The sequence below is a fragment of the Perissodus microlepis genome, chromosome 14, assembly GCF_051167445.1.
Source record: "Perissodus microlepis isolate ML-2025 ecotype Zambia chromosome 14, ASM5116744v1, whole genome shotgun sequence".
In the NCBI taxonomy this organism is placed as follows: Eukaryota; Metazoa; Chordata; class Actinopteri; order Cichliformes; family Cichlidae; genus Perissodus; species Perissodus microlepis.
Window position 1 is genome coordinate 34,123,086 of NC_140474.1, and position 25,998 is coordinate 34,149,083.

Genomic DNA, 25,998 nt, shown 5'->3' on the forward strand with positions numbered 1-25,998 from the left:
CTGTGGAGCGTGTGAGCAGCTTCAAGTTCCTGGGAGTCCACATCTCTGAGGATCTCACCTGGACGACCAACTGCTCCAGTTGGGAGCAGTTGGTATAAGCTTACCAGGTTTCAGACTCATACATAAAACACAGAGCAGGGGCTGATGATTTGAAATTTTGTAGGGGGCGCTGTTGAGCCAATTTGGGCTATTCAAGCAAAATGATCACATAACAAAAAAGCTCGGGCCCTAATAAGAAACGGAGCAGATACAATAGGGCCTTCGCACTCTCGGTGCTCGGGCCCTAATAATAATAATAATAAGAAACGGAGCAGATACAATAGGGCCTTCGCACTCTCGGTGCTCGGGCCCTAATAAGAAGAAACGGAGCAGATACAATAGGGCCTTCGCACTTTTAGTGCTCGGGCCCTAATTAATACTTTAACAATTCTGTTTTGCAGTGTTAGTCAATGAGTGACTGGCTGCTCCCGTATGGGATTAGAACGATGCCACCTTATCCCATAGTCCAGCCAATAATGCGATTTACATTCGTATATACGCAGCTAGTCGTCGACAGGCTATGACAGCGTCCTTATGTGCCGGTGTTTTAGCTAGCAAAGCGGCGTGGCTGATGTGAAGCGCTCTCTGCCTGTGAGCAAAAACAAACTCCACTCCCCTCTCCCTTTCCTATTCGTCCAAAAAAGTACCATTCGACCAATCAAAAAAATGATATGGCAACGTGGCATCTAGTTGTTAAGAAACGGGGGGAAGTGTTAGGAGTGACGGCGGTGCTTTGAGATGTGAGAGATTTGAGACGTTTAGCGCAAATATTGTGTAGTTAGTGTGTAGTGTAGTTTTGTTGTGCGTGTCAGAACAATGAGGCGACTGTTGAATGTTACAGGTGATACAGCAGTGATACATCTCCTGTCGTCAGGCCTGCAGGTATCAGGCTGTTGTTCTCCTTCATCTCATAGTGGACAGAAATTATTTTTTGGAGTGGCACAAATAATTTGTGTGGCATCAAATTTGATGCAGAACAGCTGATTGTTCTGTAAATAGTTTGAAGTGTTTATTTAAAACTGCCTCGGCTGCATTTAAAAAAAATAGCTGCAAAAAACTTTGTTGTTTGCCCAACTGAGTAACTTTTTTGAAGAAGTAACTATATAATTAATTGCCCGGCATTGGTCATTATATACTATATTTTGCAGACAGAGAGTTACAGGACTCTCTCCCAGACCACAGACTCATACTCATAATACAAGTCAGAGCTTTATAAAAAATTTTAAAAAAAGTAAGTTGTGTTTTCGAAATTGGAGTTAAAGTTATTTTTACTTCCAATAGTGTTAACATGCTACACAGGTCAATGACTAGAATCTTTTACATTTTCATTGTAAGTGGGCTAAAGCAGTTAATTAAAAGTAGTCTAACATAAATGTAAATGCTGTAATTTGATTATTTTAATAAACCATGTAACTTGGATGGATTAGATGCCAGCGTGACCACAGTGCACACGTCTGCTGTCGCTCACAGTGGTCCAAGGGATCGCTCAGGGAGTTTGTGTTCGCTCAGACACGTGAAAAATTAGAGGGAACATTGCTCAGGAGGTAGAGCAGGTCACAGCAAGGTTGGTGGTTCAATCCCTGTCTGCTCCAGTCCATGTGGCCAAATATCTAACTGCTCTATGATGCATCCATTGGAGTATGAATGTGGGTAAAGTTAGAAAGCATTTACGTTGAAAAAGCATAGAAAAAAGTGCTTGAGTGCATGGTTGAATGACGTAAGTTGTGTAAAGTGTGTGTGTGTGTGTATATATATATATATATATATATATATAAATAAGCTTTTCTACTCTGAGAACTCAAAGGGCTTTACACAACTTACACACACACACACACACATACACACACCAGTCCATTTACCAAAGACACACCTGGTGTGTGTGAGAAAGGTGCACCCCTAAAGTAAACAAAACAAAACTCCTAAGTATCTATGATGGCTTGCAAAGCTCTTGCACAAGTGCTATGTATGCAAAATAATTTATCGCACAGACACTTTTTTCATCGCAGCCCTGGCCTACAGCACTTCAGCCAATGCTGAGAAAAAGTCAGAGTACTGTTTAGCCAACCATTCCTTTAATGTTAACTAGTAATGACTTCATGAATATCGCGCACAAATAAAATTTTAGCCATTAGAGAAAAAATATTCATAATCATCTCACAGATGTAACATCTACAGCTACTTTCAGTGCCATTGATATTTATTTAGAGTCTTTAACTCAAACTGATCTTTCTGAGTTGAGGAGGTAATTGCTTCCTCCAAACCATCAAAGTGTCTTTTAGACCCTATTCATACAAGACTGTTCAAAGAAGTCCTACCAATAATTAATGCTTCAGTCTTAACTATGTGACCCAATGTCTGGACAGCCATTTAAATCAGCTGTGTTGGATCAAGGACACATTTAAAACCTGCAGGACACCGGCCCTCAAGGCCTGGAGTTCGACACCTGTGTCTTAATTCTTATTCTGTAGTATGAGACTCCAACATCTAAGGCAGGGGTGGGGGAACTCCAGGCCACCAGGGCCAGTGTCCTGCAAGTTTTAGATATCACCCTGGGCCAACACACCTGAATAAAATGATTAGTTCATTAGCCATTTAATTCAGCCAATTCTGTGCCATTTTTTTAAACACTTAACACCAGTGTAGAATATTGTTGACACTGCTTAGTATTAGTCAGGGTTAATCTTTAACTCTGTACAGCGTTAAAATAACACTTTGAAAAGTGTTGATTTAACACTAAAAAGAGTGGACACAGACACTTTGAAAAGTGTTACATTTAACACAGTGTCAATTTCACATTGGTGATTTTGTGTACAGCTATATAATTTTTTGGCTGGTCTTGACTACATTCTCTCTCGTTCCCTCAGACTGTGTACTGTTCACCCAAAAGTAAAATACTCTGTTTCACTTCAGCTCATTGTATGTTAGGACACTGCTGGTAGGACATGCCCGGCCAGAACACCTTACCAGGGAGGTGACTGCTTCGGAGGCTCATTTCGATGTGGAGGAGTAGCGGCTCTACTCTGACCCTCCTAAATGACTGAACTCCTCACCCTATTGCTAATAAAGAGCACATCCACCCTTTGCGGATGCAAACGGTGGAATGGAAATAAGCTTTTTCCATTCCACCGTTTGCATCCGGAATCTCATTCTTTCGCCTTTATTAAAAAAAAAAAAAAATCTAACAGCTGAGACTGAAGAACTCACTTGGATGAGTGACAAAACATTTCTCCCACAAAATGCTACGTCCAGATGAACAGAATCAACTTTTGGAGAGTTACTTCTCTGGATGATTGAGAATGCATCAAGACGTTGTAACCCACTTTGGCAAGGACTGCCTAAAGCTTTTACGTCAGTATGAGCAAACAGCACGTAAGATGGCGGACTACAGGAACCACCTGAGATTCAGCCTCAGATGCCGACAAAACAGGATTACTCCTAAAAGTCTGCAAATGAGCTCTTCAGTTAAAGGCTTCCGGGCAACAAAAATTCTCCAGAAGGCACAGCATCAGTTACTTAATGAACGGGTGAAGCAAACAAATGTTACCATCGACGTGCTAAAATGTCAAGAGACAAGAGATCCGACAGAGACTGACTATGCTTTTAGATGAGAATACTCTTAAAAAGGTGTTTGACTTTGCTGAGAAGGCTCGTCTAGCACAGCACAAGAAGTCTAAGACCAGGCAACAAAGGAAGTTTGACTTACTTGTTGTACGTCGGAAACCACCACAAAATACGGAGAGTGTCCTCAGTAGGGCTGCCACGATTAGTCGACTAGTCACGATTACATCGACTATCAAAATCGTCGACGACTGATTTAATAGTCGACTCGTCGTTTGAAGCTTTGTAAGATCACAAAAGACGCAGGAATAAGTAGTAGGATTTAAGGGTGTAATAACGGACTGAAACAGAAGATGGCAGCACTGCATGTACAAGGATGCCAGCTGCCGTTAAACCCCGAAGAAGAAGCTGTGTCCCAGAATTCATAGCGCAGCCCAGCTCAGTTTCCAACAATGGCGGCAGCTAGTTAGTTTTAATATTACTCTCATTATTCTTTCTGGGTCACAAAATAAACATTTAACATATTTTCAGGCGAGAATGTAGCTGTGGAAACCTCAAATATCTGCTCAGTTTATCAAGACACCACATATTTTCAAAAGCGCTCCGACGTTTTCGGAGACGTCTGTTACCCACTAGCTCGATAGCTAGCTGGGGGCAAGGCTCACTAGAGCCGTGAGAACACCGGACTCCCGGCAAATCGTTTTCAAACCCACCGCCGTCTTTCGCTACTCAGGTTAAATATATATAAGTCACTTAGATAACTTCAAAATGTTATTGTTTGGCTTTCTTTTAGTATTTTATTTGTTCCTGAGCAAATCGGTTTGGCTGAGATTAAAGTTATAGTTTTTACACAGCTGAATAAACGTCAAGCAGACAGCTGATTATCAGAAGTGTGAGATGCTGGAGAATATACTCCGGTGTCCCGTTATATTTTAGATAGCAAGGAGTTTATTAAACTTCACCGAAACAATCTGCAAATTTCATTAAAATTTAATAAACTCTCATCTTGTCTTTATTTTTAGTTAGCACATACCTTAAACACTTAAAGCTGTAAGCTAATGATAGTTATATAAGAGCAGATGCTGCTGGTGCAATAATCTATACGTTTTACGTCCAATGGATGCATGATCTGATTAGTCGACTAATCGCAAAAATAATCGGTGACTAGTCGACTATCAAAATAATCGTTTGTGGCAGCCCTAGTCCTCAGTGACCAGATGAGGCAAGGATGCGACACAGAGGATGTGGACAAGTGGGTGAAGAATTTGTCTGACAGACAGCTCACCCAAACAGAGAAAAACATCCTTGCTAAAGGGTTGAATTTGGCTGTCACACCGAGACAAATGCTGCTAGTGGAGCTGATCACAGCCACAGAAACAGCAATTCGTAACAACAATATTGCAGAAGTGGAAGCAGAGCAACTACGGACGAAAGTTTTGGCCTGTCTCAGCAATGCAAAGCCCCCAGCATCCAACATCACCATGGAGGAGAGGAAGGCACTCACATCACTTAGTGATGACAACAACATTATCATCCTTCCGGCAGACAAGGGTAGGTGCACAGTATTGCTAAACCAGAAAGACTATCATGAGAAAATTTTGTCACTACTCAGTGATGAAAATACTTATGAGCCCCTGAAACGAGACCCAGGAAGTGGCTACAGGAAGAGGGTGATAGACTGTCTGAAGCAGTTAGAACAAGACAAGGCTATTGACCGGACCTCATACCACAGGCTGTACCCAGGGGAGTCTACACCAAGTCTGTATGGTTTACCAAAAATACATAAACAGGGTGCACCTTTAAGACAGATTGCCTGCATGATCAACTCTGTCACCTATAACATCTCCAAGTTTCTGGCTTCGATCCTCAACCCGCTGGTGGGCAGCTCTGAAAACCACATCCAGAACACCTTGGATTTTGTTGAGACGGTGAGAGATGTCATTATGGAGGCAGATGAAACCATGGTCTCGTACGATGTTACATCTCTCTTCACTTGCATCCCAGTCACGGAAGCGTTGGAGGTAGTCCGTAAGAGATTGCAGGATGACACCAACCTCAGCAACAGGACCACTCTCAGCATCGACCAAGTGTGTTGGCTTTTGGAACTGTGTCTTCATTCCACCTACTTCACATACAAGGGTCAGTTCTACAGGCAGAAACATGGGTGTGCCATGGGCTCCCCAGTTTCACCCATCGTGGCCAATTTGTACATGGAAGAAGTGGAAAAGAGGGCTTTGCTATCCTACCCTGGAACACCACCAAGCCATTGGTTCAGATATGTGGATGACACCTGGCTGAAAATCAAATCTCAGGACGTACTACATTTCACGGATCACATTAACTCGGTGGACTGACACATCAAATTCACCAGGGAGGATATGAAAAGTGGCAGGTTAGCCTTCTTAGACTGTGAGAATTCTATCAGTAATGGGGGACATCTAAAAGCTGGCGTGTACCGTAAACCTGCACATACGGATCAGTATTTAAGGTTTGACTCTCATCATCCACTGGAGCACAAACTGGGTGTCATCAGGACGCTACAACACAGAGCAAACACCATCCCCACAGACACAGTGGCCAGGGAAGCAGAAGAACAGCACATCAAAAAGGCCCTGAGTACATGTGGTTATCCCAGCTAAACTTTTGTCAAAGCTGGAAAGGCACCTAAAGAAAGCTCCAGCCGATCCAGGAGAGAAGGACAACCGCTACCCAAGCGAAAACCTGTAGCGATCCCATATGTGTCAGGAGTATCGGAGCAGTTGAGACGCATTTTTTCTAAACACCGGGTCTCTGTGGCTTTTAAACCCCAAAACACGCTGCGCCAAAAATTGGTCCATCCCAAGGATCGGGTCCCCCGACACAAACAGAGTAACATAGTGTACGCTGTTAAGTGCCAGGAGGATTGCCAGGATTTATACATCGGGGAAACAAACAACCTCTGGCGAAGCGGATGGCACAACACAGAAGAGCTACCTTGTCAGGCCAGGACTCTGCAGTCTATTTACACCTACAGGCCAGTGGACACTCCTTCAATGATGAGGATGTACACATCCTGGACAGGGAGGAACGCTGGTTTGAGCGCAGAGTCAAGGAGGCCATTTACGTGAAAAGGGAAAGACCATCTCTGAATCGAGGAGGGGGCCTAAGGGTACATTTTTCGCCATCTTACAATGCTGTGATTGCAGCCATTCCCCAACTCTCTGTGAATGGTACTCATGGCGATTGATCAGTGGTCTTTGATCAGTGATTGTTGATCAATGGTCATGAGAATTTGCATAATTACGATTAAGGAACTGACCTCCCAGCCCATTGTTCCTTCAGTGGGCTGGTTTCAGTCATTATGCAAATGTACTGTTTATAAGATTGAGGAAACCTGCAGTCAGCTGAGACTGAAGAAGTCACTTGGATGAGTGACAAAACGTTTCTCCCAAAAAAACGCTACGTCCAGATGAACAGAATCAACTTTTGGAGATAACAATAATAGTGTTAACAAAATGATCAGGCACAGATTTTATTAACAATGATGGTTATGAAAACTATTTACCCCCATTGGGCATCAGTTAAAATGTACAACATTGGCTAGTACATCTGGTACAGACTAACGAAAATATCAAAGATTAGTCACATACATCCCTGGCAGACGTATTTTCTTTTTAAAAAAAAAAAAAGAAAAGAAAAGATGAGGCTTAGTTAAACTTGTTTTTTTGTTCTACATCAGCTACAGTTTAAACACTGCATGGCTAATGCATCGTAAGTGTACATACACAACTGAAGTACCATTTTTGTTCAGTGAACTCAACATGTCAGCATGTTCGGATGAAAGACGAGATCTTAGTTTATTACTATTAAGTCCACCATCATAGTCAGGGATAAACTTTTATTTTGGTGATGGTGGGGAGGTTAACAATCACATGTCTACAAGTGTCTAGTACATACACACATATATCAGCTGAAGACAGTGAAATTAATCCACAGAATGTGAGGCTAAATTGAAGAAGCAGATGATTATTTTTTTATTATTATTATTGCTAAATTGCAAAAAAAAACAAAACTATATGCATATTACCACTACTCAATTTGAGCACTCAAAGCGCGTTCAATTACATGCGCCATTCACATATTTCACATTCATAAAAGCGCTTCCTAACATTTACACACGCACTCACACTTCAGTGGATGCCTCGGGAAAAATGACTAACGTTCCAGTTAGTAGACGACCTGCTCTACCTGCTGTACTACAGCCACCCACAGTTATCACTGCCAACGTCAGGCTTCTCTTCAGTGCAGAATGCAGGTGAAATTATTACGTTGGTGTTCTGGGCCAAGACATCTGACGTTAGTGATAAATTTAAGTCCATAATGCTGCTTACAATCTTCCATGGGACAAACATTCACATTATTAAAAACTCAAGAAGCCCATTTTCTGACACTTTTATCGAGTCAAACTAAGATTACTAACACCAAGAGACCAACTGGAAATTTCCTCGAATTATCTCTGGACTTCAGGACATGTGTTGTCTTTGATCATTAGTACTCATTACGCATAATACAATTAGTCTTTGTAAACAATATACAAAAAGTCATGAAAAAAAACTGTAAACATTTACTCACGTGCAAATGTTTACAAAACAAAAACACTTAGCAGAAGTCAGTGTAAACGTCTTCAGTATGACAACAGGCTCAAGTTTAGAGACTATGGGTTGAGACAGAAAAGAAAAAAAGAAAAGAAAAAAAAACTGTTGCTGGAGAGGGATGCGAAACACTAATGAACGACGTTAAGCCATGGCGTGTTAGTAGTATTAGTGGATACAGAGATACATTATGAGCGCGCAGTGCACTGCACTTACCAGACAACTCCAAACGCCCCGTAGCCGATGGGTCTGTCAGGCTCAATATCCAGCTGCTGCTGTAAATGGTGCGTGTGTTGCTGCTGCTGATGGTGGTGGTGGTGGTGAGCTTTGACAGCGGCTGCTGCAGCCGCTTGGACCTGTGCGGGAGCCGCGGCCGCCGCCGGCCCGGGAGCTTGCCCGGGGGCTGGAGACGGAAAGTAGGGCTGCTGCTGTCCGGGGTTTAGCATCACCGCCGCAGCGGCACCCGTTGATGTGTGCTGCTGGACCGTGTGCACAGCAGCGGCTGAGCCCGGGTGCTGTAAGTGGTGCTGGCCCGCGTGGTGGTGGTGGTGATGCATGTGGGGAGGCGGTAGGTGCTGGAGCTGGTGGTGGTGGTGATGGGGGTGATGGGCAGCTACTGCTGAGGAGCCACCGTTGTAAGCAGCCATCATTTTTGTAACATTTGCAGCAGTTGTACCGCAAAGAGCCATCCAATGATACTTAAATGCCTCCTTTTCAAACTGCTTCTCAAAATGATACTAATGGCAACCAGACAGCAACCCCACGGTTAATACAACTTATGGCAAACATAGAGAAAATATATTTTTGTCCTTTAAGCGTCCAAAGTCAATCACTTTGACAGAAACTATCCGATATCTGGTATGGCGTTTTAGCATAATACTAACTAGGCTCTGCCCCACTTCCCCTAAATTAATTTTCTATTAGGTACACCATTAGACTACTGAAGTCTGAAACTAGTGGCGGAGAGCATATTATGGGCAATGGACCACCCAAACATACAATCTATGCAGCTTTAACAGTGCCACTGCTGTCAGTGACAAACCGAAAATATTCAATAGAAAACAAAACTTATATGCACTTCACAGAGACGGTTCTACCTCTCCTCCTGGGAAAAATTCACATTCCCCTCTTAATAAAACAGTGCGATCTAAAGCAGGTCACATGGGAAGCAGAGCATTCATCTTATAAGTGTTCCAAGTTTGCCACACACTCGGGTCTGGCGCCGTTGCTTTTCTCACCACACGGCTTAAAATCTCATCTGTTATTCCAAACTGAATTCTCCTTCAGATGTGTGCACAGGCCAGACAGCTACTCTGATGGCAGAGGTAATCTCAGAGTCGTAATTAACGCTGCTGATCCGGTGCAGAGGAGGTGTAACCCAGCCAAGGCTACAATACAGCAGCGCAGAGAGGCAGGCAGGCCCGGGCCTCGGCAATCCACCCTATTCACATATTATTATAGAAATCCACCGAGCCGCGTGCTTCCAAAGAAACCCCCATCAGTTTGACAGGGTGACGAAGCTTCGACCATGACTCAAAACACGAGAAGAGAAATCCTCACAGACGGCTGGCAGACAAAGTAATTCCCCCATCGACAGCTTTGTGTGTGTATCTGTATTCTACTCTGTCCTAATACGGCTCAGAAGCGCGCATCCAAACAGACTAACAAGTTAAATCCGTTTGTTGTGGGACAAAATCTACCGCCAGGAGCTAGACAGCCTTATTCAATCTGACAACTCAGAGCTAGCTAATGGGTATCTGTATCTCCACATAAAAACAGCAGTCCCTCCGTTGGTTCCGCTGGGCCTTGACGCTGTCAGTTGAAGAAAAAAACGTCACTCGGCTGATCCTCTACACTTCAAGATCACGACGCTTATGTGACATGATAAAAGTATTGGTCACGAGGTAACTGAAATGAGCTGTTCATCCAACATGGTGAACAAAACCTTAGCCGCTCAGCGCTGAGATTAGGCAGGGTAGCCAACCAATCGTCTTCCGCACGGCAATGACGTAATTGTAACCTCCTTGATTGTCACAACGAGCAGCCAGTGGCGCGTGTTAGCTGGGGTGACAGCGGGGTTGATAGCTGACCGAAAAGCCCAATGATCTCCACATAGATGCAGTGAAAAACACCGCTCACTTCATTGCAGGAAAAATATTCAGAATCCAGACCAGGGATTAAAATTAACTGATTGAATTGAAAATAATTTTAAAATAATAAAATATGATATGACTTCAGACTTACTACTTCTCTATACAAAGGACACTGCTCCGTAAAAGAAAAGAAAAAAAGTGGATTTCTAGTTGCTGATGCATTATATCCCTGAAAGCAGCTTCACAGTTTCTGTACCCTTGCCCAGATCTGTCTTGACCTGTGGTCAATTTTGAATGTCATGCCAAAGGACGTGAATACTGGATGTAAGATGTGCATACATATATGATGATACATATAGATATCATAATAATATCTAGTATTTGCAAGAATAGTAAACTTTTTGTCATTTTTCATTTTCTTGTAGAATTTTTAGGTGAAAAATAAATTGAATACATTTTGGACTAAGGCTGTAACAAAAAAAAAAAATTGAAGCACTCTATATTTTATGAGACACTATCCACAATGAACTTATTAAGAACCCAGCTGTGAATAAACATTCATTTACTTTGTAATGCAGTTCTTTTCTCACACCCAACAAATGACTCCTTTGAACAACTGCTGACAGTGGAAAGGAAAAACTCATTTTTAACAGGAAGAAACCTCAAGCAGAACCAGACTTGGCGGCTAACTGCTGTGACTGATGAGGGGAGGAAGACAGGACAAAGAAAACTCGAGGTTTTTACTGCACTGTACAGGCAAGTAATTCTTTTAACTGGGTATATGTGATTAGGAAGCAGCTAACTTTCAAAAATAAAAGCATGCAAACATAAACAGTCTTACACGCTGCACTCTCTGCAGCTTCTCTGCACCCCCCCCCCCCCCAAAAAAAACCCCCCCATCTCCATAGAGACTGTGTCAGCGCCCAAACAGACGGAAAACAAACTAAAAACCAGCAATAAACAATTTAAACATAAAAAATCAAAAAGAAAAAACAATACAGTATCCACATCTGAACCAAAGAGTAAAACAGTGAAATGTGGATTATTAAATATTAGGTCTCTCTCCTCCAAGTCTCTGTTAGTACATGACTTAATAATTGATCAACAAATTGATTTACTCTGCCTTGCAGAAACCTGGTTGCAGCCGGGTGATTATGTTAGTTTAAATGAATCAACACCCCCGAGTCATTCTAACTACCAGAAATCTCGAAGCACAGGCCGAGGGGGCGGTGTGGCAGCAATTTTTCACACCAGCCTATTAATTAACGAAAGACCAAGACAGACTTTTAATTCATTTGAAAGCCTAATGCTTAGCCTTGTCCTCCCCAGTTGTAAAACTCAGAAACCAGTCTTGTTATCATCTATCGTCCACCTGGGCCTTACACAGAGTTTCTGTCTGATTTCTCAGACTTTTTATCTGATTTAGTTCTCAGCTTAGATAAAATAATTATTGTGGGTGATTTTAACATCCATGTAGATGCTAAAAATGACAGCCTCAACATGGCATTTAATCTGTTATTAGACTCAATTGGCTTACCAATAATCATCCTACAGGTGTAATATTATCTACAGCTACTCTTAGTACCATTGATGTTAAGTTAGACTCTTTTTCTCCAATTGATCTTTCTGAGTTAACTTCAATAATTTCTTCCTCCAAACCATCAACGTGTCTTTTAGAACCCATTCCTACAAAACTGCTCAAAGAAGTCCTGCCATTAATTAATTATTTGATCTTAAATATGATCAACCTATCTCTAATAATCGGCTATGTACCACAGGCCTTCAAGCTGGCTGTAGTTAAACCTTTACTCAAAAAGCATCTCTAGACCCAGCAGTCTTAGCTAATTATAGGCCAATCTCCAACCTTCCTTTCATATCAAAAATCCTTGAAAGAGTAGTTGTCAAACAGCTAACAGATCATCTGCAGAGGAATGGCTTATTTGAAGAGTTTCAGTCAGGTTTCAGAGCTCATCACAGCACAGAAACAGCTTTAGTGAAGGTTACAAATGATCTTCTTATGGCCTCTGACAGTGGACTCATCTCTGTGCTTGTCCTGCTAGACCTTAGTGCAGCGTTCGATACTGTTGACCATAATATCCTATTAGAGCGATTAGAACATGCTGTAGGTATTACAGGTACTGTGCTGCAGTGGTTTGTATCATATCTACCTAATAGACTCCCATTTGTACATGTAAATGGAGAGTCCTCTTCACACACTGAGGTTAATTATGGAGTTCCACAGGGTTCAGTGCTAGGACCAATTCTGTTTACACTATACATGCTTCCCTTAGGCAGTATCATTAGAAGACATAGCATACATTTTCACTGCTATGCAGATGACACCCAGCTCTATCTATCTATGAAGCCAGATAACACACACCAATTAGTTAAACTGCAGGAATGTCTTAAAGACATAAAGACCTGGATGGCCGCTAACTTTCTGCTTCTTAATTCAGATAAAACTGAGGTTATTGTACTCGGCCCTGAAAATCTTAGAAATATGGTATCCAACCAGATTCTTACTCTGGATGGCATTACCTTGGCCTCCAGTAACGCTGTGAGGAACCTTGGAGTCATTTTTGACCAGGATATGTCCTTCAATGCACATATTAAACAAATATGTAACACTGCTTTCTTCCATTTGCGCAACATCTCTAAAATTACAAATATCCTGTCTCAGAGTGACCCTGAAAAACTAGTTCATGCATTTATTACTTCCAGGCTGGACTACTGTAATTCATTATTATCAGGATGTCCAAAAAACTCCCTGAAAAGCCTTCAGCTAATCCAAAATGCTGCAGCAAGAGTACTGACAGGGACTAGAAAGAGAGAGCATATTTCTCCTGTTTTGGCTTCCCTTCATTGGCTTCCTGTTAAATCCAGAATTGAATTCAAAATCCTGCTCCTCACATACAAGGTCTTAAATAATCAGGCCCCATCTTATCTTAATGACCTTGTAGTACCATATCACCCTATTAGAGCACTTCGTTCTCGCTCTGCAGAACTACTTGTTGTTCCTAGAGTATTTAAAAGTAGAATGGGAGGCAGAGCCTTCAGTTTTCAGGCTCCTCTTCTGTGGAACCAGCTTCCAGTTTGGATTCGGGAGACAGACACTATCTCTACTTTTAAGATTAGGCTTAAAACTTTCCTTTTTGCTAAAGCATATAGTTAGGGCTGGACCAGATGACCCTGTATCCTCCCTTAGTTATGCTGCAATAGACGTAGGCTGCCGGGGATTCCCATGATGCATTGAGTTTTTCCTTTCCAGTCACCTTTCTCACTCACTATGTGTTGATAGACCTCTCTGCATTGAATCATATCTGTTATTAACCTCTGTCTGTCTTCCACAGCATGTCTTTTATCCTGTCTTCCTTCTTTCACCCCAACCGGTCGCAGCAGATGGCCGCCCCTCCCTGAGCCTGGTTCTGCCGGAGGTTTCTTCCTGTTAAAAGGGAGTTTTTCCTTCCCACTGTCGCCAAAGTGCTCATAGGGGGTCATATGATTGTTGGGTTTTTCTCTGTATCTATGAAGCGCCTTGAGGCGACTTTTGTTGTGATTTGGTGCTATATAAATAAAATTGAATTGAATTGAATTGAATAAACATGCAATATATATATATTTTTAAATTATAGCATATACATATGCACAGAACAAAACATGAGAATTACTTACACAACATGACATTTTCATAGAAGTTGTTTTCTCTATATATCCAAGTTAGTCCCAAAATGTCCAGTCTTTGTTTTTGATCCTCTCCTTTTGCCTGCCTGCCTGGTGCCCCTTAGGAGACAGAAGCTGGAGGATGTTTGGTCATTTGTTTTGACACAAGCTATTGGGGAATTATATAATATTGTTAACCAGCTTACGAAAGAGTTTCCAAAACCAAATTTGTGTAAAGTTGAAAATAGAAATTTCCAGTTCCTGTCAAATGCCTTTTCTGCATCAAGAGACAATATTATGGTTTCAATGTTTTTACTGTATGAGTAGTCTATTAAATTAAGTAGTCCACGTGTATTTGTTAATGAGTGCCTACCTTTTATGAAACCAGTTTGGTCAGGATGAATTAAAAGGGGGGTTATTTTCTCTAATCTCTTTGAGAGAGCCTTGCAGATTATTTTAAGGTCTACATTAATAAGGGATATTGGACGATAGCTTGAAGGAAATACAGGGTCTTTGCCTGGTTTTAGTAAGAGACTAATGTTTGAGTTCATATTTGGTGGTAGTCTGCCATTTTCTTTGATTTCCTGCAACGTTCTGTGAAAAATTGGTGCTAGAATCGTCCAGAATTTTTTTGTAAAATTCTGCTGGAAAGCCGTCTGGACCCGGAGCCTTATTATTGGGCATACTTATCAGGACTTCCTGGAGTTCACCTGGCATCAGTGGCGAATCCAGTGCCATTGCTTGGGTGTCTAATAATTTTGTTAGACACCCAAGTTATGTTGTAGAGAAATTGATCAATTTCGTTTTTAGATGGGTTTATTTGTGGTGTATTCGTTTCAGTTTTGCCAGAAAACATCTTGATGAAGACTGAGGAAAATACTCTGTGTGACGAGACAAAAGCTGAACATTTTGGAAGATGTGTGTCCCATTGCATCTGGTGTAAAAGTAACACAGCATTTCAGAAAAGGAACACATTACCAACAGTAAAATATGGTGTTGGTAGTGTGATGGTCTGGGGCTGTTTTGGAGTGGCCTAGTCAAAGTTCTGACCTGAATTTGATTGAGATGCTGTGGCATAACTTTAAAAAGACAGTTCATTCTCGAAAACCCTCCAATGTGGAGGATTTCTGAGCTCATTAACTTTTTTTTATCTGGTCTGGTCCTCACAGGACACCTACTGTAAACATATGCTCTATAGCAGCGGTCCCCAACACCCAGGCCACGGACCTGACAGAAATGACCCTTTAGAAATGGCAGTTGGTGGAGGAATTATTCATATAACTCCTTTAGGAAAGGAAGCAATAAAATATAATGAAAACACCTCACTACATGTAAAACTATATAACTGGAAAGTTGTACATAAAGCATTAAAAAAGTAAAAATTGTAATTCTGCAAGAAAAGTTCCCTATAAGTGTTAAACGGATTAATATTACTGCTGCATATGTTTACAACTGAGGTCAAACCAGCACTGTTACCAAAAAAAGAAAGAAGATTTATTCATAACACACAGGAAAACCCCCAGGGAAACCAAGTTACAATAAAAACAATAAAAACCCTGAAAACCATCAATTTCACACCCGAACCTCAACTCTCGCGGCCCGGTACCAAACGACTCACGGACCGGTCCGGGGGTTGGGGACTGCTGCTATGGAGCTGGAGCCAGAGATGTAAATATGGGAAAAGAAAGGGGAAACTGTCATGGTTTGGGTGAGTGGGTGAGTGGATATTTTTCCATAGAGCTGGAGTTTCCACCCCTGGGTGGAGCTACTTCATTCAAATCACGATCTATTTTCTGCTAACCTGTGTTAGTGTGAAGCCACCAATTTGTTTCTATGCATCTTAGTTTTTGGCGTATGCTTACCTGATGTTCTTCTCCCTGTGGTTTTCAGGAATCCTCTGGTCCACCATTTCACTCTCGGCCACTTCAGGATGCTGGTCTACTTGGTAATCACAGTCACAGCCAAGCTCTGTTGGGTTTTCATTCACCTGCCTGCCTCCCTGCTGCTGCTCAAAGGGGACCCTCGGCTTCTGGACACTCACCCGGACCACTTTGACTGCCTTCCACTAACGCCAGCCTCCACCTGCAAAACCTGTAAAACACTTCCTGTTTACTTACTCCTCTTACATGAAAAATCGCTGCCATCACTTATATTTCTCTTTCTGTGTTCCAGTGCCACTGACCTCTGCTGCCTGAGCCACCATTCTCTCCCTGAGTTGTCTCCATAGCTTATGTGTTCACTTCATAGTTTATAGTTCATGTTCCATTTCTTAGTTCAGAGCTCATGTTCAGACATATTGCTCACATTCGAGATTGTGTAGTTCATAGCCATCATCTGACTGTCAGAGTGATTTCTAAATAAAAGTTTGGTTATCACTTTTGAACCTTTTGCCTCCGTTGTTTCTGTGTTTGGGTCCAATGAACTGGTTTTAGCCGACCGGCCATAATAGAAAGACCGAACACAGAGCATGTGGGGAGGACGCAACAAAGATGACACAGGAGATTAGGACAACACAGCTGAACAAAACGTAACTAGGGAGGCAGAGGAAGCTACCTGAACACAACACGCAGACAAAAAAGCTAAACGGGAAGAAACAGAACTCGGAAACACAAACGCACCTTGACAGAGTAAAGAGATGGTACAGGATACACAGGGATAAGATGCAGGAATCTCTGAAGATGACTTGGGGGACAGAGGTCATTGACCCAGGACATGTTTGAGTTTTGTTTTTTGCCTTTTTTGCCTAAACTAAGTGTAATGTTTCTAAAACAACCGAAAATAAAGCTGTTTCGTTTGTGGGCAAACAACTGAGTATTCTGTTTATGACCAGTGATAAAAAAAAAATAGTCTCCTTTGTGCGTCCAGAAATGCACATTTCTGAGTTTGAGCTTGCGGGGTTTTTTTGTTTGTTTGTTTGTTTTGTTTTTGCCAGCTAAAGCAAAAACAATCGGTGGGGTATCTGAGCTGGTCAAGTATAATATTGCTTACTTTCCAAGACCTTTTTTTGTGAGTGTTGTATGTGGGCTGTGATGCTTCTCCTAGGGCCATCCCTGAGCTTGTCCTTGCACCTGTTTCTGTTCCTCAGGTGAGGGAGGCTAAGGTTCAGGCAGTCCTTTCACCTATTCCTGTTCCTCAGGTGAGCCTGGGTTGTCAGAAGAAACGGCTCCGAGGCCCACCTGCCTGAACTGTTGCAGTCCACACCACCATAATCTGGGCCAGAGCTTGGACCAGCTTTCCCACCACCAGAGTCTGTGCTGGGGCCAGAGGTCTCCGCTCTGCACTTTTGACCAAGTCTAGCCCAGCTCAGTCTAGTCCTGAGCCAGAGCCAGAGCCAGTGCCAGATGGTCCTGTGTTTTCTGAGCCAGCTCCACCTCAGCCAAAGGGTCTCGTGTTGCCTGAGCCAGAGATCTTGGCCCAAGATAACCCCTTTGAAAATATGTTGCAGTAGAACAAATACTAAAGAAAATCATCAATCAACATATGGACATTACCAATGCATGACTGATGCTGTTGAAGTGAAACACAGCATAGCTTGATGTTTTTCAGTTTGGCACAATTCAGCACCATCTCTGAAATATGAAATTGCTTAGGTATTGAATAGCAGAAATTAGGCTTTCCTGTTGGTAATTCTAGCAAAACCAAAAAATACAAAAACAGACAGCCATGCTTTAAACAACGGCGGACTGGGGCTTTAAGTGTAAACCACTGAGTAAGGCAGAAAAATAATGTTTTCAATGGGAAACTGCTCTTCAAGCACAATTGGAGATAGATTTTCTTTGGAGCAAGACAGTAAAGATAAGACAGAATTCATGCTAACGTTCTTCAAACGTAAAAGATAATTTTGGTCTCTTGTTTCTTGTCTAATGAATATCTGCTGGAGCGGACAAAAGTGATATCTGTGAGATCTGTGCATTCAGCAGAGACATTGTTTGTCCATGTATATGCTATCTTTTGAACGTAGAAATCGGCACTTTGTGTTTAGATCTTTTTGCAGAATCTGTTTACCTGCTCTTTAATTATTTGTTGTTTTAGCTGTATTTAGTAATCAGGAAATTGTTTCCTAAGCTTTTAGCTGATATTCTGACATTTCTGTAAATACCATAAACACCTATTTTTAAATAACGGAACTTGTGGCACAGCCTGTGAAACCAGATGTTCCCCATCTGCCCTGGTACAGGGGGCATTGGGGTTCAACAGGTTAACAATCATAGGAAGGGCTGGCTTGGAAACAAAAACAGGATGATTAGATTAGCAGCAGAAGACATTGTCTCTTTCCTAATAGTTAGCATAGCAATAGAAATGTCAAAGACTGGTTTGTAGTCTACACACACACTGGTGGGCAAAGAAAAAATAAACATCTTTTTACTTTCTCAGAGACACCAAACATTGTTTTATTAGAGGGGCTCTCTGACATGCCAAACAATGTTTTTTTAATTGGAGATTATGTATCTGAATTTCAGGAGCGGGACCACGCCTCCAAACACGCTCCTTTCAGTTGTCATCTATATAGGTTCCCCCCAGTTCTGCAACTGTTCATTCTCGTTTACGTGCCCCACCCTCCCTCCCTCCTTGTTCTCAATTCTTTAACTTCTTCACTTCTATTTAGTACATGGGGATCTGCCAGGCCCGGGAACTGCCACCAGTCCCCTTCGAGGCCTTCCCCAAACCGCAGCTCAATTCATGTCCAAGCATTCAGCTAGTGTATCTTTTCACAAACACATGAAAAGATGTTGCTGTAGCTCAGGAGACAGAGCAGATTGTCTGCTAATCAGAAGGTTGTTCGTTTGATTCCTGGCTGCGCCAGTCCCCATGCCAAATATCACTGGCAAGATACTAACCTCAAGATACTCTCTGATGCATCAGAGTATGAATGTGTGTGAATGTTATATAGAAAACACTTGCACAGAAAAAAGTGCTTGTATGAATGTGTGAATGAGGCAAGTTGTGTAAAGTGCTTTGAGTGCTCATTATAGGAAAGCGCTATGTAAGAAACAGTCCATTTACCATTACAAAAATCTGCTTCTTTAGTTTGGAAAAAGTCCACAGAAACAAAGCAAACAGTCTTTGAAATAGTGGCACACTATCAGTTCTTGTTTTACTTTTTGTACAATAACAGCAGCGACAGTCTTCCCTGGGAAGAGGGGACCTCCGGTGCGAACATCCAACATGCTGCATGGGACTGTAGAGGCAGAGTTGCTGGGCAACGACGAGGTGGAGGAGTAGACCCTGAGGTTCCTTGCCTTGTTACTGCCTTACAGCTCTCCAGGTGTCACCTTGCTGCAATAGCGGGCCTTTCCCGCCATCAGACTAGTCCTCCCCAGCTGCGTTTATGGCCAGAATGTGGGGTGAGGATCAGGAGTCAGCTGACCCAGTGGCTTCCTCTGCACCCTTAGCAAGAAAGAAGCGGTGCCTCCGCTGTCGGCTCACCCCATCGCCATAGGAAACCACAGCCTCTCTGAATAGAGTGGACATCAAGCCATTGGATCAAGTAGTGGGGTAGAGTAATGGCAGCTTCTCGCCATCAGCTCTCTCTAGAACTGAGAGAGCTGGGATTAAGACAATACTGACTTCAGATTCTGTCTGTCCCATGCACCGCCGATCCAGTGGAACTTGATTCACTAGGTTTTGTTTTCAGGTCGGCAAATAGAGAGATTGTGTTGCTTTCCTCCGTGTTGACAGAGTCGTAGGCTGTAAATGAAAGACTAAAGTCAGATTTTGGGAATATCAGGGCTGAGGTGGAAAAGGCTGCCTTTCTAATGAATGAGACTGCTGTCTCAGAGTGTGAGCTTAAGAACAACTTTGCATCTTGGAATCTGTTCGTGATACCTTACCTTGTGTTTTCAAGTTCGCCAGTGTTAATTTGTCCAATTCTGAATCAAATGTCATGTCTGTATGTAACATGTTGGGGCCTGTCATGTTTCCTTCTGAACCAGAGAGATCGGTTAAGAAGTAGAAAAACAATTAAGCAAAGCAACAAACAATTAATTTGTGTTAAATATCCTGCCAAGTTAAAGATAATTTTACCTTCCAAATTAGCATTTCCAAAGACTTTTAGTTCATTACAGTCTGCGGTGAATGAAACAGTTTGTCGGAGAGCACATTCCAGGACTGAATATTATACTTCTGTAGGGTCAAAGTCAGCTTTCATGGAACTAGGACTTGTGTGTTTAGAGACTGGCTCTGGTGTTTGTGAAACCTTGGCAATGTCTAGGGAGACAAGTAGTTTTGCTGCTAACTTGGTGTCCTCAGAGACTAAGGCTCAGCCCAGGCCCTGTGCAGAAACTGAACTGGCAGCTTAATTTCTCGGTCTCAGCTCGGTGCTCAGGAGAGTCCACCAAGCATCTTGTTGTGTCAGCTGGGAGTTTAGGGCCCGACCAGCAGCTTCCTGTGTCATGTTGGGGTTCAGGAGAGCCCAGCCAGCAGGGGGACAGGATTTTTGTTATGTTGGATGTCTGTTATGATGTAATGTTTGTACATTTAAGACACAACACCCCAAACACTGGATGAAAACAAACCCACATACACATAGAAATATATACAAAACAACAGCTTATGTCACTACAGAAAAGAATATAGCCCATATGGTTTTCACTGCCCTGTGCATAGCCAAGAAAACAGTCCTCATGAAGTGGAAAAATAAAAATAATCTTAATTCTAACCAATATAGAAATTATCTAATAGATTACATTAGTCTTGATACAGCCTCTGCCACCACATCAGATCAATTGCTCTGGGCTCCTTTGATCAGCTCCATCACCTAGTGGGGGTGGGGGGGTCATAGTTTGGTCCCACCTTCGCTGTTGTGATTGGTGTGGGGGTAGGGACAGGCTTGGGGCGTCGGGGGATTCCCCAGAAGCATTTTCCTTGGAGGGTTGTGGTCATGGCCTGTTAAGGGCTCTGTTGGCTCTTAGGTGACGGTTTCCTCGTGGCTAGGGGAGGGTCTGTGCTGACGGACGTGGGTTACTGACCTGGGAGCCTGGCTGTCCCTGGGTGGGTCCAGGGCAGGCGGGGGGTTCTGGGGGTGCTCCGTCTCCGGGCTGGGGCCCTGGCTGGGCCTTGGGGGCTTGGGTCCTGGTTGGTGTGTCACCGGGGTTGTGGGCGGGTGGGTGTATGGGGGCTCAGCCCTGGCGCAGGGTGCCGCCGGTGCATCGAGCCACCTGGGGGGCTCTTCAACTGGTGGGGGAGGCTGTTACATCTTGCAGGAGGTCTCCTCTCTCCAGGAACTGACTCTGCAGGTGGGGAGAGATATAGGAGAGGTGGAGGAAGATCCTAGCCTGGACGTCTATGTCTGGAAGATAAGTGGATGACGGGGTGGGTGCAGTTTTCTCTGTGGTGGGGTTGGGTGGGCTGCCCCGGGCTCTGTGGGGCCGGGCGGCACTGCTGAACTGGGCCCTGGTCCGGATGGGCCTGGCTAGGAGGAGGAGTTGGCTGTCCGATTGGGGTCTGGAATGTGGGGCCTCCCTGCTGCTGCTGAGTTGGGGCAGTCTGCTTCTCTCCACCCCAGGGAAAAGGGTAACACTACCTGGGTCTGGGTGCAGTTTCCCCCTCCAGGGGCAAGGGTACCTAGACCTGGGGCTTAGAGTACGCTTGGGGAGTGTGATTGTGTGTACAGTGTCTCTTTATATCTGTCTCCACGTTGGATGAGTGCTGAGTAACTGCATATGAGAGCATGAGGGTGGGAATGGATGTCTGTATCTGTGTGTGCCTGTTTGTTTGTGTCTATATGTCAGGTTGGGTATCAGACGCCACCTCACTAGGGACATCTCAGGCCCTCCATGGGGTGGAGGCCTATCTCCCCCCACCACTCCCCCTGCCAGTGGCAGACGCCCTCAGACATCGGTGCATTGGTGGTTCTTTGTGTCCGGGGATGGGCGTCCAGGTACCCACCGGCTCACTCCTGGTGGCTGCTTGTCGGGGCCTGGAGCCTGGGGCTCACTCAGGCTCCTTCGGGGGTGGGGTGCCCTCGGCCTCTCGGCCTGGGGCTCAGTCACTCTGGCACAGCTGGCTGCAACCCCCCCCGGCTTCTGCTCCACGGCTGCTGAGTGACCCCTCATCTGGGGCTCTCCTCAGCTCTTTCCGGGTTAGTGGCACGGTTGCCCCTCCGTTGGTCTTCCTTGGTCTCCTTTGCTCTTACGGCCTCTGGATGTCTGGAGCCTTGATCTCCTCCATACCTGCTTCATGCCCAGGAGGACGGGGCTTTGGCTCCCCACACCCTCTAGCAGATCATTATATGAAGGAACCTTTTTTTTTATTTATTTTTTTTTTCCTTTTGCCTGTCCCATTTGGTTCTTTAGCCGTCAGAATTGTTGTCTGAAGACCAACAAGGATACCCAATGGATTTATTTTGCCAAATGGATCATCATGGCATTGCCGTATTGGTCCATTTGATCGACCTTTGTTTTTATTATTTATTTTATTTTATTTTCAGTTGTTTCAGACGGGACAGACATGAGTGAGGGATAGGAAAGGGAGAAAGAAAGAGGAAGGAAAAGAAAAACAGAAGGGGAGAGGGACAGTGAGAAAGGGAAGAAAAAAAAAATCTCCTGGATCACCTGTTGGGAGAAAAAGAATAGAAAACAAGCAAAAAAAAAAACAAAGCAACATACTAAACACAACACCATCGCATTAATCTAGCTAAGTGTAAACAGCAGTAAATATTAAACATTGAATGTTGTTGTGCAGCACGCAGGACAGACAGCGCACAATGTGCTTTGAAGTAGCAGCCAAGAAAGGTGTGATTTAAGTCTACGAATAGTGAACACCCATGTGCACACCTGTGTGGATCAGCGCGCTTGTATTCAAATGGTTTCCCCATGTAATGGTCTGCAAGAGGATGTAGAGAGCCATAGCCCGGTCCCCCAGGGCATGAAGCAGGCATGGAGGAGATCCAGGCCCCAGACATCCAGAGGCCCCAGAGTGCGAGAGCCCAAGGGGAGCCACCGGAGGGGCATCCGTGCCACCCTCATGGGAAGGGCAGAGGATCCCCAGACGAGGGGTCACCCAGTAGCCACCGAGCAGAAGCTAAAGGGGGCTGCACCGGCGTGACCGCCGAAGGAACCTTTTAAATACAAGCGTGGTCACGCTCACAGGTATACACATGGGTGCTGACACAAAAAACGACACCCTTTTTGGCTCCTACCTCAAAGCACACTGTGCGCTGTGGATCTTACATGCTGCACAATAATATTTAATATTTAGTATTTACTGTTATTTTCACATAGATCATCGCGATGATGTTGTTTATTATATTGCTCTCTTTTTCTTTGCTTGTTTTCTCTTTTTTCTTTCTCAGCAGGTGATCCAGGTGATTGATATATGTATTTTTTGTCTGTTTGTTTTGTTAGTTTTTGCCCCTTATCACCGTCCCTCTTCCCCGCTCTTTTTCTTTCCCTCTTTCTTTCTCCCTTTTCTTTTCCCCAGTCAAGTCTGCCCCACAGTCGATGGTCATTGTGAAAAATAAGTCATCTTTAAATAATCAATCCCAGGTGTTATGGGGAACATCATGGGAAAATGTCAACCATCGCCATTGCTGAATAAGTGTATTTGTAATATTTTATTATAAGTTTATTCAATAAATGAGTTCAGGTTACTGAGAATTTAATTTGGAGAATAAGAGTTGTTTTAGCAAATCTCTACAGCCACCTCAGACAATAAATAATAATTTATTTATTTTTTGTTTGTTTTTAAAATAATCGTAATCTTCTAATAATCTTTATTTATTTATTACCTGGAAATAATCATAGGAAAAAAAGACTTGGTCTGAATAGTGTCAGCCAATGATTTTTGGGAAGTGTTTATTACACTCTGTGTAGCTTACCTGTTCTCACTAGTGGCCCCTAAGTACACTGCACCCAGGCAGTAGGAGAGCATGCTCTCCACTGATGAGCGGTGCTGCCAGCAGCAGCTTCCATCCAGGTTATTTTTCCTCAGGACATGGAGGAAGTGCAGCCACTGCTGGGTTTTCTTTACCAGGGCATTGGTGTTGTGGGTCCAGGTGAGATCAGCAGAGAAGTGGGTGCCCCAAAACCTGAAGGTGGAGGCAGATTCCACCTTTTCTCCATTTATGATGAGAGTGGAGTGGATCTGTCTGTGCCTCCTGATATCCATGAGAAGTTCTTTCATTTTAAGGACTTTCAGCTTCAGATTGTTTTCTGGTGACAAATTCTGTACCTCCTCCATGCCTGTGCAGAGGGGGTGGCAGAAGGGGTTTGAGCACCTGCCCCTTTCCAGAAGGGTGCCCTAAGTGCCCTTTTCTTGAGGCATTTATTTATTTTATTTATTTTAATGTGTGTGTGCGTATGCAGTCCTGCCTGTACCCCTCAACAATAACATTTTATTATTAATTACAATTTTGCTAAATAAAAGGATCTGGCTTGTGTTAGTCACATGACGACCATTAACCAATGCTCATCCTTGAGCAAGCGTGCTCTGCCATCAAGGGTGAACAAGCTCACAACGAGCATGCACATTTTTTGCTGTTTTCAAACATGAAAATTGTGAAAAAATTATGATAACTATGAAAAAACTATGATGACTATGAAAAAACTGTGACAACTATGAAGAACTGTGGCAACTATGGTGAGCATAACAGATGACCTGACAGTGAACAAAGGAAAACAGAGGACTTAATACACACAGGAGGTGATCAGGGGAAGTGGGAACACATGGGGAAACAGCTGACTGAAATAAACATAATGACACCACAGGGGAGGTGAACCTCTGGAATATTATCAAGAATTTGGAGACTACTGCTCAATTCCAGGTTCTTAAACATCAGTGTCTCCAGTGTGGGTAGGAATGTCCCATAAAACGTGTTGTCTTCTCCCTGAAGAATGTCGAGGGCCACTGTAAATGGCCTCATGACAGTGCAGTACTCCCTTTAGGACTCATGTTCCCGCTCTGTCATGGCTGTCAACCCAAACTTGGAGAAGATGGTGTTCAGCTCAACCAGAGAAATCTCGCAGATTTTAGCCATGGAGTCATAAAACGAATTCCATCTGGTAGTGCAAGGAACTAGCAGTTTCTTTCCAATAATGCCATCCACTGTCTCTGCGGCCACTTTTGAATGGCCTTGAATGGCCTTGTTCCATAACCCTGTGCAGTTTGTGGTAGCACTTCTATATACCACTTTTACTTCTGGTCGTGATAGTAACTGCTTGTCAACATCATTTCAAGAAACAAGGTTTAATGTGTGTGATGCACATCTCTGATGTGGTCGCAAAGTGATCACCACACCAACATTATCATCATTGTCATTATCACCAACACGTTTTTTTAAGGCATCGTTCATGTTTGTAAAAGTTACCTCATCCTCATCCTCATCATTCTTAGAGTCATCCTCCTCAACTGGCTGGTACTTTTTGAAGGCCTTGACAAAATTAAGGCCATTGTCCATCACAGTTGATGTTATTTTGTGGGATATGCCGTAGTGTGAGTGAATCTTGTCCAACTCAACAGCAATATTATGTAATTTTACACCAAAATCGCTTTTATTATTTGCTGTACAGATGCTTGGTGACTAGTTTTGTTGAAGCATGTGACGTTGAGAGGTGCTTCATAAGATTCGAATTGGTTACAACTTCTGTGTAGAACTTCAAGGTGAAATAAGTGAACTGAATCCACTTATGAATAAGGCTGAAACCTGACAAAATCTGGAAGATATGAACTGCTGTGAATATTATATTTCCCTGTAAGTTCTTGTTTCCTCAGAACCAGGCAGTCAGTGATGGGAATAATGACATTAAAATAAACGGCATTACTAACACTGTTACTTTTTTTAGTAATGGGTAATCTAACTAATTACTTTTTCTATCATTACAAGGCAAATGTGGTGCAGGCGCTCAATCAACAGAAGCCCCCAACCTGTTCACATCTCTAATCATTTTGTTCTTCCCCACTCGGTAAAACACCAACCGATATTGTTTTGAGATGTGAAGTTAGAGACACCAGCAACCACTGTTAGTTTTCTTCCAGGAGCCAGACCAGGCGACACAGAAGGAACCCTGAAACTGCTGCCT

General features: G+C 43.3%; 1 protein-coding gene across 1 annotated transcript in view; it reads right to left on the minus strand.

Annotated features, from left to right (window-relative positions):
- The window catches only part of nlk2 (nemo-like kinase, type 2), a 93,088-nt gene extending 82,883 nt beyond the window's left edge, over nucleotides 1-10,205 (minus strand). Inside the window, exon 1 of the mRNA XM_084951761.1 lies at nucleotides 8,445-10,205. Coding sequence (XP_084807887.1) covers nucleotides 8,445-8,917 — 473 coding nt within the window. The 5' untranslated portion in view covers nucleotides 8,918-10,205. The remainder of the gene's footprint in view (nucleotides 1-8,444) is intronic.
- Nucleotides 10,206-25,998: the final 15,793 nt, after the last annotated feature.